Genomic DNA, 15556 nt, shown 5'->3' on the forward strand with positions numbered 1-15556 from the left:
AGAGAAATGAGTCCGTTATTCCTGAGCAACGCAGAAATAAGACGAGCGTGTGTAACGCGCCTCAATCGTCACCGTCGGATCGGCAGCACAGAATGCTAATTTTATTACCGAAAATTCAAACAGCCGGGCTTAGATGGATAAAACCTGCTGGTTCATGCAGCAACTGGTTCGAACAGGTGTGGTCGGCCCACCATCTGCAGCCGAATGCCAATTGAAATTGATAAAGTAAGCATGAACATGATTGATGGTATTCTTCTTCAGTGCCAACAATGCGAGCGTGTGCTGCTAGTAATAAGTTCAATTCAATACTTCTCCCAAATAATCACCTTCATAGTACATACCGTCAGCCAGCAACAGCAAGAGAAAGAGATAGAGAAAGAAAGAGAGAGAGACAGAGAGAGAGAGAGAGAGAGAGAGAGAGAGAGACAGAGAGAGAGAGCAAAAAATATTCGGTGGCAAAAATATGTGCAAAGCGATGCACTGTACTCATGATCGGGGGTTTTTTATACGTATAGCTAAATCTTTTTTGTAAGAAAAGTATAAAAACTAAGTAAAACTACCAAAAAATATACAAAACTACTAAGCACGTGCGGAAAGAGTTGGAAAATAGTTTGCTAAAGCGATCAAATTGTAGAAAACGAAACACAACCTAACCACCACATGCGACAACCAAACCAACCAACGGAAAACCAAAACATAAAACATAGATACTACAACAGCCAACCTAACTAATGGGATGGGTGCAATACACTTACCGATGCAGAACCGAGTGCGAAAACAAAAGAAACATAAGCAGCAACAACAACAAAAAACCCCACAAGAACGAAGAACACAACAAACAAATACAAAACCTAACCTTAGTGATACTCGAAGTGTAGTTATATGATGGTAAACCTTAAACAAATAACAAACGAAACACCCTGTTTCGCCGCTACCCATTGCAAAACTAGTTCATTAACATTGCATGTAAATTACTCATGGCGCATCCACTGCATGCATCCGAATGCATTCATAGCATAACAAAACCATAACGCTTACCACCTACCCACTGTAATCCTTTCATGCCCATACCGTCTACCGCAAAACCCACCACCCCAGGGGGCGGGACTCCATTGTTTCGGTCTCATTCGCATCCATCGGATCGGGTGAAAGAGAGAAACAATACAATCTTCTCCCTCACTACCTAACAACGCTAATAACAACAATCGCTAATCGACGCATCTCATCCACTCATCAACTAATGTGTAAGGCAAACAACAACAAAAAAAAAACTTTTCGTTTTATTGTAATAATTTTGTTTTGTGAAAAAAAACCATTTCGTACTTTTCAATTAAATTGATCAAACGAAATTAATTGAAAATGGAAACAAAACATAAACCAGAGCTGTGAATCTTAATCGATGATGTTGATGGTTTTGAAGAAAAACCACCCAAGCGCCCTGTCCCCAGTGAGACGCCCCACATGTTATGCCATGTTCCCGGCCGGCCGGGAACCATCGGGACCAGGACAGGCCGGGTGATTGGCGTTGACGATTCGGCGAGGAGCTGGGAGCAGTGTGTGCGACGGGTTCACGAAACATCTCATTGGATTCTTGAACATAGAGAGTAATGTAAATATATTTTTTAACGAGAAACAAAAAAAAATGCAAGGTAAATGAATTTTTATAATTGTTTCCCAAAACAAAACAACAACATAACATTATTTATAGCGTGGTAAGAGAACAAAAGAAACTAATACTTAATCCAAACGGCACCCAAACCGCAAAACCAGTCAAAGGGACTGGCGCGGTAGTGGTGAGGTGGGTGTGAACCGTTCCGCGCGTAGCCGGGCCGTTTAGTTAATAATTTGATGCAGGTGAAATACATACACACACACACACCAACACACGGAGACACGCGAACACATTCGTGCGTACGTGGCGTAGTAGCGTAGAGCTAATGCAAAAGCGTAGCGAGCATACAATGGATGGAGTCGGATTTGATAACCACACTAACACGATTCGGTCAAGAAGGTGCGCGTACTGATGGAGGCGCATGATGGTGTGTACAGGCAGCGGATAACAGTTAATTATTTATAGACAAAAATAAACTAATGACGGTAACAGCAAAAGTGCTAGAAGAGGAGGAGAGAAAAGGAAGAAAAGAGAAGAAGCTAGCATATATATATATAAATATAGATATATATATATATATATATAGATATATTTAACAGTAAGCAAAACAAAATACACAATTTTTACTAAAAACTGGACAGAAAATGAGCTGAAAGATGTAAGCAGATGGACGGATTGCCAAACGATGATGTACGGAAAGGAGGAAAACGAAAACGAAAAAAAAACAAACAAACAACTAAACAACAGATAACATTAACATGAAATGCCACTAATTTATAACTACGCACAGCATTGGCAAATTCGTAAACGTAACCCCGACAATTACGCTACTCCCCCTCCCCCAGTGTTGGATGAAATTGATTTTAGTATATAAGCAAATACTGCAAACACGGTGGCGCTACTGCCACTGGGCGAACGGGGGCGAAACGGAGCGGGATTGGGAGGAGAGCAATAGGCGGGAGGGTGATGGAATTTTGCATTCAAACACACGGACGTCTTCGGATGTGTTCTCAATGTGCTGCCAAAAGGAATTTAACAAGATAAAATACCAAACAATGATAGGGGCGAATGTATGGACACGAAATCAAATACAATCTAGACCCAAGTTACACCCCAGACCGACTAGTAGGGAAACAGACTGGTGGCCGGGTGAGGGATGCCAACATAGCCAACACGGGGCTAAAATAATCTCACTCTCGTATTGCAATTGATAACGTATAAGTGCACTCCCAACGAAAACACGGCGATGCTCACGCTGCTGACACGAGCATCCGTGTCCGATTGTGGCGGGAATGCGTGACCGTGAGTGCGGGTGAGGAAAATTCTTGCAAACAATGTAAGATATGCATGCAAACAGGCTCCCCCCACACATCCCACACAAACTCACGCAGATGTTCGCACCCAATTGGATGGAAAACACGTTGTGATCAAAATACTCATACTTAATGTTACTGTCACGGTAAAAAAGAATAGCGCAAAAAATGGCGGCGGTGGTGCATCGCACATAATTACAAGAGTGACACCAGCAACACCAGAGCCATGGTTTTGAAGGGAGGGTATGAGACCCGGTGGACGGGAATCGAGCAAATTCGGTAGTGCGAGATAAAGCGAAGCAAAGAAAATCCAGGGCGCCAAAAAAAATCCCAAATGACTTGAATGCGTTAGTCTCCATGCTGCACTGAACAACCTACGCGAGACCGAGGTATATGTCATTCGACACGAGTTTTGTTTAAAAAAAGCACACACACACACACACATGCACACCCATAAGAGCAACACGTAGCATCGCAACGCGGCCCATCGCAAACACATACAATTAACGTACCGGGGAATACATAAATGATAGAGAGCTACGCGCGAAATGCGCGCGGAAGTAATTACTTCGCAGCAAATGGGAAACGTTTGCGCTGGAAGCATGGCGGATGGGGCAGTGAAAAGGGAAGGAAATGGGAAGCTGGTAATGGTCGCGGTAGGATAATAATACTCTTGCAGCAACACCGCATCAGGATATATGCTCAATCAGGTGTGTGTTGCTTGCCGTGTGAGTGCGATTGCTGGCAGCAAACGGGGTGGGGTGTGACACTCTTTCTCACTTGTTATAAAACTTTCACGCCCATCCGGTCACGCCATCTAGCGGTCGCTATGCAGCGGACGAGTGGGTGCGTGCGCGTGAGTGTGTGTGTGTGTGGGCGCCAAGAATCGGTCATTTGATGGGGAGTTCCAAATAGGGCAAACGCAAGCCAACAGAAATAAACCCAGCCAAAACGCAAATTCTCGCCAAGAAAAACAAAAAAACACAGAAAAGGCTGGATGATGCGGGAAGGGAAACCAGAAAGCAGAAAGGAGTGTATGTGTGTGTGTGAGTGTGTGGGGTTAAAAATGAAGCGAACAGAGAGTAGGATGTAAAATTTACCCGGAGTGGAGAAACCAGGCGTGAAAGAATTAATGGAAAAAAATGCAGTCTTACGAGAAAAAACGAAGCAAAAAAAACACATGATAAGAAAGTATTAGATTGTATATTATAGAAATTTATTAATATATACATATATAAATAAATGTTACGCGTTATTAATAAATTATAAAAAAATATATCTCATCGTTGTTTGGGTTTGTTGTACATTGCATGGTTTTGGTATGTGAAGGAAACTTGGTGTTGGTATTGTTGGTATTTGTTCTTCATGCAGGTAAGTAGTTACAGTGATACTTCGTCGTAAGTTTATTATTTTAGAAGTGGTTTGCCATTTTTACTAAAGCTTGTCTTATCTATTATACAGTAGGCAACTTCAAATCTTGAAGCAATGGATCCTTGAAGCAATCCTTCCAATGAATTTGTGTTTGCTGGATTTCCCATTTTTATCTGAGCTTACTTTGTTTTATTAATAAAACGGGAGATATACACCTAATAGTATTGTTTACATCCACTTGACGAATTCTGCTAGGCGATACGTCGATGTTCATGACGACGAGATACGTCGTTATTTTTACCCCCCAACAAACAGATTCATAAGCTGCAAGCAATTCAATAGGCTCCGTTAAAATATGGGAAATAATATCCGAATCACATCAGGCAGACTAAGAAGGATGGAAATCTATTCAGATCTCGGAACTGTTATTGGGAGATTTAGTCGACTGCTTTTTGTTCTACATTCTATAAGTGGGGGCCTACCTTTACTCAGTTATGAATTTTGCGTAACTAGACGCATGCTGACGATGGAAACATCATTTATTTTTGACTCTACTCTTTACACGCAGACTGGAACCGGAGGATAAACGGAGGTTAAGTGGGAACCGGAGAACCTCAAAGTATACTTGAATGAGGCAAAGTCATGGAAGAATCCTAAAACTCCGCAATAAGTAGTGATTATATTTGTTAAAATAAATGCCCCTTTTTGGTCTATTGCTTCTTCCATCGCACCACACACACATAGATAGATATTAAGTTATCAGCCAAGTCTACTCAAATGCCCCTTATATTGTAGCAAGTATTGTATAGGCAACAGGACACTTTGTTCAAACATCTCCCACAGACTCGATATGAAGATAAAATTGTTTTCATATTGAATTTGCAACAGTATTAAGTATAAATCTTGGTAACATAAGAAATTCTTCTGTATCGGCACAACCACCACAAGAGGTCAAGGGCATATCATTTCGAGTATTTTTTTTTTAACTTAGTCTTAGGATAGTCAAGTCCTGCGTATTGGAGATTAGTCCGGATGGGATTTTGGACCATTCTTGTCGTTGGAAGACCGCCGCCGCTACCAACACAGCACCATGAACCATGAAGTAGAGTGAATAGTTCTGTGATTCAACCTCCAAGTGCTTCTGGAAGAATGCATGGCAGTTACGTCTAGAACCTGATAGACTATGCTCATCCTGGACAATGGATCTATATATTTGAACTCTATTAAATAATCATCCAGACTATAACTTGCTATGTCTTGTTTAATTTGGTAGCTTGGTAATAATCAACAATAAGAAATAACAAATAAATAACAATAACTGGAAGATGTAGTTTAACTCTATTAACAAAGTTCTGTAATAGCTGTACTATTACTATTTAATTATGTGTAAATAACACAGATCACTCGAACTGCAGTTCTGACTACATTGAATTAGATTCCATCTACGCATGTATAACGATCATACAAATTAACGCCATTACCAGCCACACGTCCGCAGTTTCGTATCCCTCGCATTTTATTTCTACCATTTTTCATTGTTAACGTTTGCATATTTCATCCAGCCCAGTCCGGTGCTGCTATTAGGTGTAATAGTTTTGGGGAATGGCTCGTACCATCTACCATAAACCGTTCGGACCGTTTTGCAAAACAACCGAAAATAAAAAAATATATAACATGGCTGTGAAAAATAGGATTCTTTTTTTTTGTCCAACACTTCTTGCATCACACGCGACATGTTAATTGCTCCAGAAAGAACGAAAGCATTGCGCCAAACGGAGGCACCCGGGAACCGTTATAGAATAACGCACGTTTGTCACTTTTCACCGCTCGGAGTTGGCGGCCGTGTGGCGGACTGTAACAATCGAAGTTGTACAAATAAACCACAATTAGCACCTTTAGGCGTGTACCGTTGCCGTTGGACGTCGGGCATCTTGCTATCGACCACACGAAAAAGAAAAGAAAGACGGTAGAGAAAACCGTAAAATTGTTTTAGATTAGGCTATCCGTTTACGCGGGGTTGTTGTGGCCGAACGCTTATGCTGTCTGGTGTTCGGGTCAGTCAAAGCATATTCGCAGCTCGCCGTTGCCACAGTTGGAACGGACCCGGGTCTTTGTTGAATATTTCATTAGCCGACTAAGTGGCCCGGTTCGTCGTTCAACGGTGTACTGCCGAGGGACGCGTGTACGCGGTACGGAGTGGGATCAAAGTTACGCTTCGAGCGGCCACGGTTCATCTTGGTTAATTTCTCGGTTTGGCCGGACGGTCGGTTTGCATTCGGTTGTTTGCGGTCGTGAATTATATCATCGTACACACGGGCACTATCCGTGGCCGATCAGTGCGAAGAGGGTAATAATATTTGCATGGTAAACGTGCCCATTTGTCCCACCGTCTGGCTGGCAGGGGGCTGTGTCTTATGATTACCACTCGTGGTGGCGTTTGTGTGTATATGTGTGAGTTTGTGCGTTTACTTTTACCGTGACAGATGAGGTTGGAACAGTTTGTTGGCATTTTTATGATGGTGACCGTCGGCGAGACGACACTCAGCGCATCCGATGGCTTTAACCAGAGCAGCGCGATAGATCAGCAGGACGCACTACAGAAACCACCGAGCGACCAGTGGAGGGACACCGAGCATGGCAAGGTGCTGTCTAGAAGGAAGCGATTTATCGTATTTCCGGAAGGTTCCAGTTTTTCCGTACGTATTACAACCCCTACAGACGTTCGACGGCTAAATCGTGCCCGGAGTTCACACATCCATATAACCAACAGGTGGCTGTTTGCATGACGATCGGTTTGTACGGTAACCCCAACTACCAGTTCGTCAGCTGGGCCCTCAACTGGGGCATTGCGTACAATCTGCCCAATCAAACCGTCAGCTTCCAGAAGGAAATGACCGAACCGAAACCGATGGTGCAACGGCGCTTTCGGCGTGATCTCTACCAGAAGCTGGAAGTGATCATGGACAGCATGGGGTACGATGGGCGGGACTGTATTCTAAGGGCGCTCTGCGAAAGCTCGCAGTACTTCGGCGGCAAAGGAAGCAACATGGTGGCGGAGATGTTACGGACGCTTTTCAGCTATCCCAAGCAGAAGGTACTTTCGTTCGAGCACGCCGATCACAAGTTGTACGACAAGGCCCATCGCAAGGGCAGAAACATGGCACCATGCCAATCGCTGTACGGTAACTGTCGGTTCTCGTTACTGGAGCTCGCGCTTGGTAAATATTCAACACCGTACGGGTTTATGTGATAGGCAGAAACGATTGATGGCCATCTCGAATAAAGTATATTTATTTCATACAAAAATAAAACCAACCCAATACTCTAGGCTCTATGTTTTAAACTTGCCGAACAGAACTAATTCCAGCAGACTCATCGGGCAAGCTTTGCCATATCTTCCCCGGCAATCGATGTTATCATCGCGCATCGCATTGCTGTAGTCATCGCTTAGTGCTTCGTTCAGCGGGAAGCTAAACAGCACACGGAAGATGTCCATCGCCATCGACCGGCCCGGTGGTGGCAGCATGTTCTTTGCCTCACATATGCTCCTAAGAATGCACTCCTTCATGTGAAAACCGGTGCTGAAACGATGAAAGGGAAACATTAAATTATAAAAATAAACATCGTGTGATTCTGTTACTTACATTGAGCCAATGGTTTCCTCCAGATGGCTGAACAGTGCCCTTCGATCCCGATAGTGATGAAAGTGTTCCCAGCTACTGTGATGGCTTATGTTGAACGTTTCTCCACTCAACCACTTGCTACGTTCGTCTTCTTCCGACTGCTCCTCGTCAAACGTCTGCTTAAGCAGAGACCTTCGGTAGCGATCGTAAGGTCTTTCGTTCCATCCGTAGTAACCGGCGGAACCGTCCGGATTACCGCCCAGATACCGATCCAGCGTGTTTGATGGGTACGAATATTGGTACTGATTCTGTGTACGGTCCTGAGCCCAATACCCTGACTGGTATTGGAGGTTGTTCGTGTTCCAATCTGCCCGTTCCTTGCCCCAACCCGGTGGTACCCAGGTGCCTGGATGATCTTTGAGATACTGTTCCACTTCAGCAGGTGACAATTCACCCCCGTTATGGTGATGATCTTCGTCCTTCTCGGGTGCTGGCATTTTTGGAGGTGGTGGTGGCGGTGGTGGGGGAGGCGCTGGTTTTTTCGGTTCCGGAGGATACATCGCAATACCTCCCAGCTTAAGGGCACTCGCGTGGTATTTGTAGTCGGGCAGTGGGTAGTACAAATCAAGCTCACCAATCGCAACATAGCCGGCAGGACCACGAAATACCATTCCTTTGCCGAATGAGGATGTTAACTGGGAAGGAGTTATTTTATTTAGAAGGAAAAAAACCATATTTTAATTGCTCCTTGTAGCACCCCGACCACACCTACCAGAATATTAGCACCGGGTGGAAATAGAAGGAACCGCTTCTTTCTGGTGAGATGTTTCAACTCGCCACTCTCGGATTGATTGTACACCGCACACAGCACACCACTGCTAAGGGTTACCACGAGTAAAAGCGTTTTCAGCTCCATTATCACAATCCCGATCGGTACCAACTATGCTAGCAGGATCAATCAGCAAAAGCATCCAATGCCGGTCATCAACGTCTCCAGCTAGCGACCAGCTGATGAGTGCCGGTGACCCAATCTAGCACGTTGAAATACAATCACTTCTGCAGCGTGGAAGCAAAGTCTTATTCCATGCGTGGTCCAGTTGTCGTGAGAATGGACAGATTAACGGACAGGTGCTAACAGTGCATTCAGGTGAAGTGGTCCATAAAGTTGTTTGGTCGTGCGTCTCTATGCGTCGCGTTCTCAATTTGTTGCCTTTGGGTGTTAGAAGTGTGCCATTGGTTTTTGAGAAGGGTTGGGGATGTGTGATTAGTCGGTAAAGATCTGATTGCAAATAAGAGGCACGGTCACTCATTTTAAATTCCCAGATGGTTGGACCATTGCAGGCTGACTGATTTTAAAGGGAACAAAAAATCAAACAGCTTAAACCTTGACAGCCCATTGCTGCTATATTTCAGATATATTATGGATACTATTTGACATTTTGGAATAAATTTTGTGCAAAAATGTTTTAAATAGTGCTAATGTTGAATTAAAAATAATGGTTTTATATGATTTTTGACAGATATATCTACGGGACAACTACCTCAGGAGGTCTAAGCTTACTATTTCTGGCTTTCTGTGACTCCGTTATTTATCCGTAGTTGGATAGTCATTTCTGCATACGGAGGATTTGTCCGGTTGGGATTTTGGACCGGTCCTGTCTTGTGAAGACCAGTCCGCCTTTTTTATAGATAGTATAAATTAATTTACGGTTATAAACTATAGAAAGGTTCGTTTTGTTTACTTCTCTTCTTGTACATATATTTCAGCGTGTATTTTAGTTGATTCAACGTACACGAGAAGGACATGCATTTGTATATTGATCAATTAAATGTACTACCCTCCCGGGCACTCTTTCTGCAGTGCTCATTCCCAATCAACCTGTACACCTATAGAAACAGTACGCCAACTGCCGTCAATTAAGGTTCTACTGCTGCCACATTAGAAATATGTCAATTTCATTAGTAAAATCAACATCTTTCACCACCAACCAGTGATTGAACGAATCGACACACACACGCACGCAACTGTGTGTTCGTAAGTGGACACATCATTGGATTATTTCCATTTTCCATTAGTAAAATGTCGATTTATTTTAACAGCTGTCCGGCGATTCAATTTTTTTTTAAGTGGAGAGTTCCGATTCGTTTCTCACCGTGCTGGGTACGGGGATGGATCCAATTAACATACCGGTCCGTGTGCGCTCTAGGCGCTGCAGGCAGCAAGAAAAAGGAGAGGAAAAAAGTCGACCGACTCATCAAACAAAAGGCAGACTATTCGTTGCGTTTTTCAATCAATTATACATTCAAAAGGGACTTTCGGTTTACTTTTTATCTTCCCGATGCACGAATGATAAGGTCTCACCACATCGTTCACCCGCTTTCTCGAATCAGTCTGTGGTTTCTGGTAGGGCGTTTTGATACAATTCCCTTCCACGCGCTCCGGAATCGAACGGTCGTGCGGTGCTTCGTTCCGCAGCAAAGTTTAAGTCTGCTTTACCTGTGCTTTGTGAATCAATTTTTGGGGCAATTTTCTAGCCTGCCCGAAGGAATCTGAAAGCATGAGAGGTTAAATCTTGCTTAGCTTTGTCAAAATTACTCGACGAACGTGGGGCAAAAAACAACAAACCGCAACAGCACGGTGCACGCAACGGTTTTGTTTTTGCGTAGGTTAGAAAGCATTCTCCGTTTGCTTCGAGCCCACACGCATTGCCTCGCCGTTTTGCGGCCACGGGTCGTGCCGTAGCGTGCGTGTGACAGCGGCAACACAGTGCGAAGAACAAAAGCAAGACATGAAACGCTTGCCCCTAGAGAACCAAGTTTCTACCCAGAATCACCATTCTGCCATCAAAAATCGTTCCGACCCTACCGTCCCCACATCAAAGCGGACAACGCACAAAGGAGAACTCCTCCCCGTGGTGGGGCGGTTGTTCCAGCAAGGTAGCATGAAGAGAAAAGCGAGTGAAGTGAACAAAAAAAAAACCCGGCAGGAGAAAAACTTTTATCCCGTGCCGAAAACGCAAAGTCCCCAAAGTTGAGCCGTGTCCTAATTGAGTTAAGTTGCGAGAAAGAAGTGACAGCATCGATCCCGGGTGCGTCCGGGGAAACGGGGACAACGCGTCACAGCTTCTTCACTTCGGCGCAAGATTGCGAAGCACCTTCAGGATTGTTTTGTGGTGCGCTGGGAATTTGGTGCGCTGACCGGGGGACACGGTCGGTGTCGATCTCGGCCGGCATCTCGCTTGCTGATTGGGAAGAAATTTATGATTTCCCCTCCCCTACCCCACCACTACCGGCAGCTTATGTCGTAAATAATGCAATCGACCTGGGACACCCCGTTCCGTGCACTAATGTGACGAAAAATCGGGGCCACTGGGGCAGATCCCGAGATTTTCCCCGTATGCCGAACGTATCGGAAATGGAACAGGAACCGACGAATACGATGAAGCAACGGTCGCCAGGGGAATTTTCTAAAAGTAACATACTATTACTAATGAATGTGACCTCTTTTGCATACAACCGTTACACCGACGGTCGGCTTGATGTTATTCAACTGGAGTTATGTATCGTTACTAGCTGGTGGGAAAGTGGAGCTGTCTGGCAGCCTGCTGCGATGTTGCCAAACGTCACAAGAACATCGGGAAGATGATGAACGGTTCGCCTACCGTCCCAGAAGGATGGTCGCGTCAGATGGTGCGAAACGTTTCCCGCAGAAAGCTCCCTCACCGTGGTCGTGGTGCAACTAAAACCTTTCCTTAATCCAGTGCATACTACCAAAACGCGTTGTGACGCTTAATCAGTGCTGCATTTGAGGTGCTACACGTGTATCGCATATATCGGACCAAAAGTTTCCCGACCGAGACACAACACAAACACATACACTTCAAAGCGGTTGTTAAAGTTTATTTCCCCCCGGGTGGCAGGTGGATGATGATGTGATTTCGGCACGGGCTAAGACAAACCAATTTAACATTAACATTGCGCATCCCAAGATGCTACTCACAACCGGTTCTAAGAAATGGTGCTGCCAGCAGCGAACAGATCTACCCGCACTATTGCTCTGGAGTTTATGTGCGCTGCTGTGTTTTAAATCTTCCATTGCAACGATTTACACGGAGGGTGGATTAGTGCAACAGCAGGAGCAGGCGGATGGGGAATACGCCTCCACGCCGCAGAAGGTGCTGTCGAGAAAGAGACGGTTCTTGACGTTTCCTGAGGGAAGTTCCTTTCAAGTCGGTAAGTGTCTCGTTGTAAGTGGTAAATGAATGTGAAATGTAATGTGATGTAAATGTCCCTATGAGTTATAGCGACAAATAGTTGGATACTGTTGCGTTAAACAATTCTTTATAGAGATCGGGGTGAAGAATAGTTGTTTAAAATGTTTAACCTGCAATTTAAACGTAAGCTTCATTGTACGTAATAAATCAAATGCTGTAACCATCTCTTTAATTGTGGAATTGTGTAGTTAAATGTTACAGTGCAGTGTTGAAGCAGGTTGAAACGTACCCTCAGTGACTTGAAAACATCTTCGCTGAGTATTTCATCCATACACCTGTTCGTTTCGTTTTATTACAGTTAATCTAACACACATCATTTTAAAAATGTTATGATCCTTCTTTCGATTATTCTGAATGTTATAGTTTTACAGTATTGCAGAGCTCAATTTTCTTTTATCAGTGTATTTTATCACGTTTATCATGTTTTGCGACTTTTTGCTGTTTTAGTTTTATATTTATTTTCCATTTATTTTTGTTTGAAATTTTCAATGTTCTTTTCTCCTCAAACTTTGATATGATCTCGCTTGTATTTTGTCTTGCTAAAATATGTCATTCGATTCTTGCTGTTGTTTTTGTTTGTTTTGTTTTGGATATTTATTTTGCTACTTTTTACACCAGTTTTCGGTAACGGTTGACTTATTCCTAAGAAGTTATTTAAATTTATACAATTTGTATCGCATGTTTTATTTTGCCTGAGCCTTATTCACTTCATTTGAAAATACTTATTTTTTTCATTATATGTATTTTTTTGACAATTACTTCTCTTCATCGTATTGCCAGTTGTATGTGGGCTAACGAGTTAACAATAATCACAAGGTATATTCTTCTTGACGTTTGTCTTATCCCTTTGTTACTGGCATGTTCCGTTCTGTGATTATTGTTTTGTTTTATCGCTGTAAAAACTAAATTAATTAAACTTCCTTTCCCTGCTTTCGTTGCTCACAGTTTACGATCAAACCATCCCGATGATTGGTGTCGAGCGGCTCTTTACGATCGGTATTACGGTGGCGCTTGCTTACGAGCTACCCAGCATCACCATTAACCAGATCGAGCAGATGCTGCAAGAAAATGCGGCCGAAGGTTACATCTTTCCCAAGATGGATGAAAACGCCAACAATACCATCCTCGTCGATAGCAAGAACTCCGTCACACCGGCAAGGAAAAACATTTTCAGCTATTACTACCAAACACCCGGACCGGCACAACCGGGCGGCGGCGGTGTGGGTAATGGGGCTAGCCGCATCAATTACTACACTGCACCCGATCGGCGTTACGATAAGTTTGATCGATACGGGCAACGTCTTCCCCTGTGGAATCAGTACCTGGCGAACCGGTTGCCCCGGCCACCGTACGCCGATCCGTCGCGTAATGATTTTGGCAGCATTGTTAACAGGTGAGCAGTGCCGCTGCATGCGATGTGTATCCACCACCGGTTGCATCTGTCCGCGACGGTAACCACAATGAAGCAGCGCGGCGGTGGTAACATGAATCAAATTAATCTCGTAACATGCATGATACAATTGTGGTTGCACACTGGACTTGTTTTGATGTGAGAAGCCTTATGTGTTTTCGCATGAATTGCTGATGAGTAGTTTTCACCAAACCGCCACGGAACGACTCCATTTTTAATTATTCCCTAGCGGTGGTTGGATGACATCATCGGATCAAAAGCTTGCAAAACAGGTTTATTATGGTATTGTATACCTTTTTAACCATACTAATTTAAGAAGTTGCAACTACATGAGATTGATGAGCATGGTTTTAGCATAGCAATTTCCCAATTTCCCCGTGGACAGCGATATCCGAGCATGCTTTTGTGAGCTTCAAACAATTGCTAAACTCGATACTCATCTGTTGTGCTTGCAGATACCTCCAAGGTTGGATACGTCGCCATCCACCGAATTATCCGATGGGCAAAAAGCGCTTCTACCCGGTGTTTGGTAAGCGCAGTATACGCGAAGACACAGCACCGCTGGATCGGCACTTTCTCAATCAACATCGTGCAACGCGCCACGCACTGTACGAGCGGATAGAACAGTTCCTAACGGCGTAAGTTATTGGAGGTCCAAATTAATTACCAAAACCCAAGTATTTTCACCTCGTTAACGTGCTTAAATTTCCACAGAAAGGGAAAGCATGGACATCACTGCGTGCTGCGGGCTCTGTGTGAAAGTGGACAGCGAAACAATGACAGTGAACCGGACACATTTTTAAAGGAAATTCTTCGTGCCATATTTAGGTACGATCATCATTAGGAAGCTTTTCCAATTTATGCACTAATTAAGCACTGCTCCCTTTATATTGCATGTTTCCATTCGGTCTTCAGTCTGCCATCCACGCATGAAACACCAACTCACCATAAGCATCGAATCTACGATGAAGCTCACGCCCATGCCGGAAACTGCACGGAAACCTATTCGTACTGTGAGGATAGCATTTGGTCGTCGAATTTTGTGTTCTAACATAACGAAGCCGTTCTGATGAAACTCGTGGCGAGATAATTGGTGCAGCAACTTCCCGTTTAGTTGATGATGGTTTCGAGGGATTTTTGTAGTCGTTGTTGCTCCGACACAAATAGGCACGTTAGTATTTAAAATATTCCATTGATCAGTTAAACCATTGAGCGCCAAGTGGATTTGTAAAGCGTAGACGAGGAACATTATTGATGGAAAGATTTCTATTTGTGAATGTGAAACCATACGCAATGGGTAAATTAACCGTTGCCGAGTGTGTGTCGATGGTGCGTCATAATTGAAAGAGCCCTTGTCGCTTGTTTTCGTTTCGTTAGCGATGAACTACAGCAAAGGGAATTTAAATCCAATCCAGTTTCCAGTTTCCATCTCAAGCACAAGCATCTACACATGATGTACTGTAGGGCTCAATGGCGTAAATGAACGTAACGATGTGACGAAGTGGTTTCCTCTGTATCGTAAGCACAGGTGAACCTTTTGCAGTGGTATCGATGTAAAGAAAAATGATCCTAGCGTAGCGCGTAACGGTGGGAGCACTGTATAGAAGCAACGATATCAACGTCGCAAGAATCGTTCCATCCGTGCTGTACTATCGTGCTCTCTTCTAATAAGAATAAGTAGCTATCTGTAACACACCATCACCGTACCAGCCTGTAAACAGCTAAAATGACAATTTAGCAAGTTAAACATGTCGTAAATCAATGTATGATAACCGGGGTTTTGTTGCCTTTGGTGTGCGTTAGTATATATTTATATCACAAATAAAGGTAAGTGCAATGATCTTTTAACATGAGACGAGATTAGATTTAGACCAAATGATGCAAGGGTTTGTTGTAATTCATTTTAGTTGCCTTAAATGGATTAAAAATATTGCAAATAAGAGGACATTCCG

General features: G+C 43.6%; 3 protein-coding genes across 3 annotated transcripts; 2 read left to right on the forward strand and 1 right to left on the reverse strand.

The window, feature by feature from the left end:
* Positions 1-6779: 6779 nt before the first annotated feature.
* LOC128707388 (uncharacterized) lies at positions 6780-7546 on the forward strand. The gene is made up of 2 exons (XM_053802341.1): positions 6780-6992; positions 7067-7546. Exons 1-2 carry the CDS (start codon positions 6780-6782, stop codon positions 7544-7546), a joined length of 693 nt encoding a protein of 230 aa, XP_053658316.1.
* Positions 7547-7627: 81 nt separating this feature from the next.
* LOC128707029 (uncharacterized) lies at positions 7628-8835 on the reverse strand. Its single transcript, XM_053801973.1, has 3 exons — positions 8692-8835; positions 7941-8614; positions 7628-7877 (listed from the first exon to the last, which is right to left on the reverse strand). The coding sequence occupies exons 1-3, from the start codon at positions 8833-8835 to the stop codon at positions 7628-7630; spliced, it is 1068 nt and encodes a 355-aa protein (XP_053657948.1).
* Positions 8836-11908: 3073 nt separating this feature from the next.
* LOC128716762 (uncharacterized) lies at positions 11909-14655 on the forward strand. Its single transcript, XM_053811372.1, has 5 exons — positions 11909-12152; positions 13139-13586; positions 14060-14242; positions 14319-14432; positions 14520-14655. Exons 1-5 carry the CDS (start codon positions 11909-11911, stop codon positions 14653-14655), a joined length of 1125 nt encoding a protein of 374 aa, XP_053667347.1.
* Positions 14656-15556: the final 901 nt, after the last annotated feature.

This window comes from Anopheles marshallii, chromosome 2 (assembly GCF_943734725.1).
Source record: "Anopheles marshallii chromosome 2, idAnoMarsDA_429_01, whole genome shotgun sequence".
Lineage (NCBI taxonomy): Eukaryota > Metazoa > Arthropoda > Insecta > Diptera > Culicidae > Anopheles > Anopheles marshallii.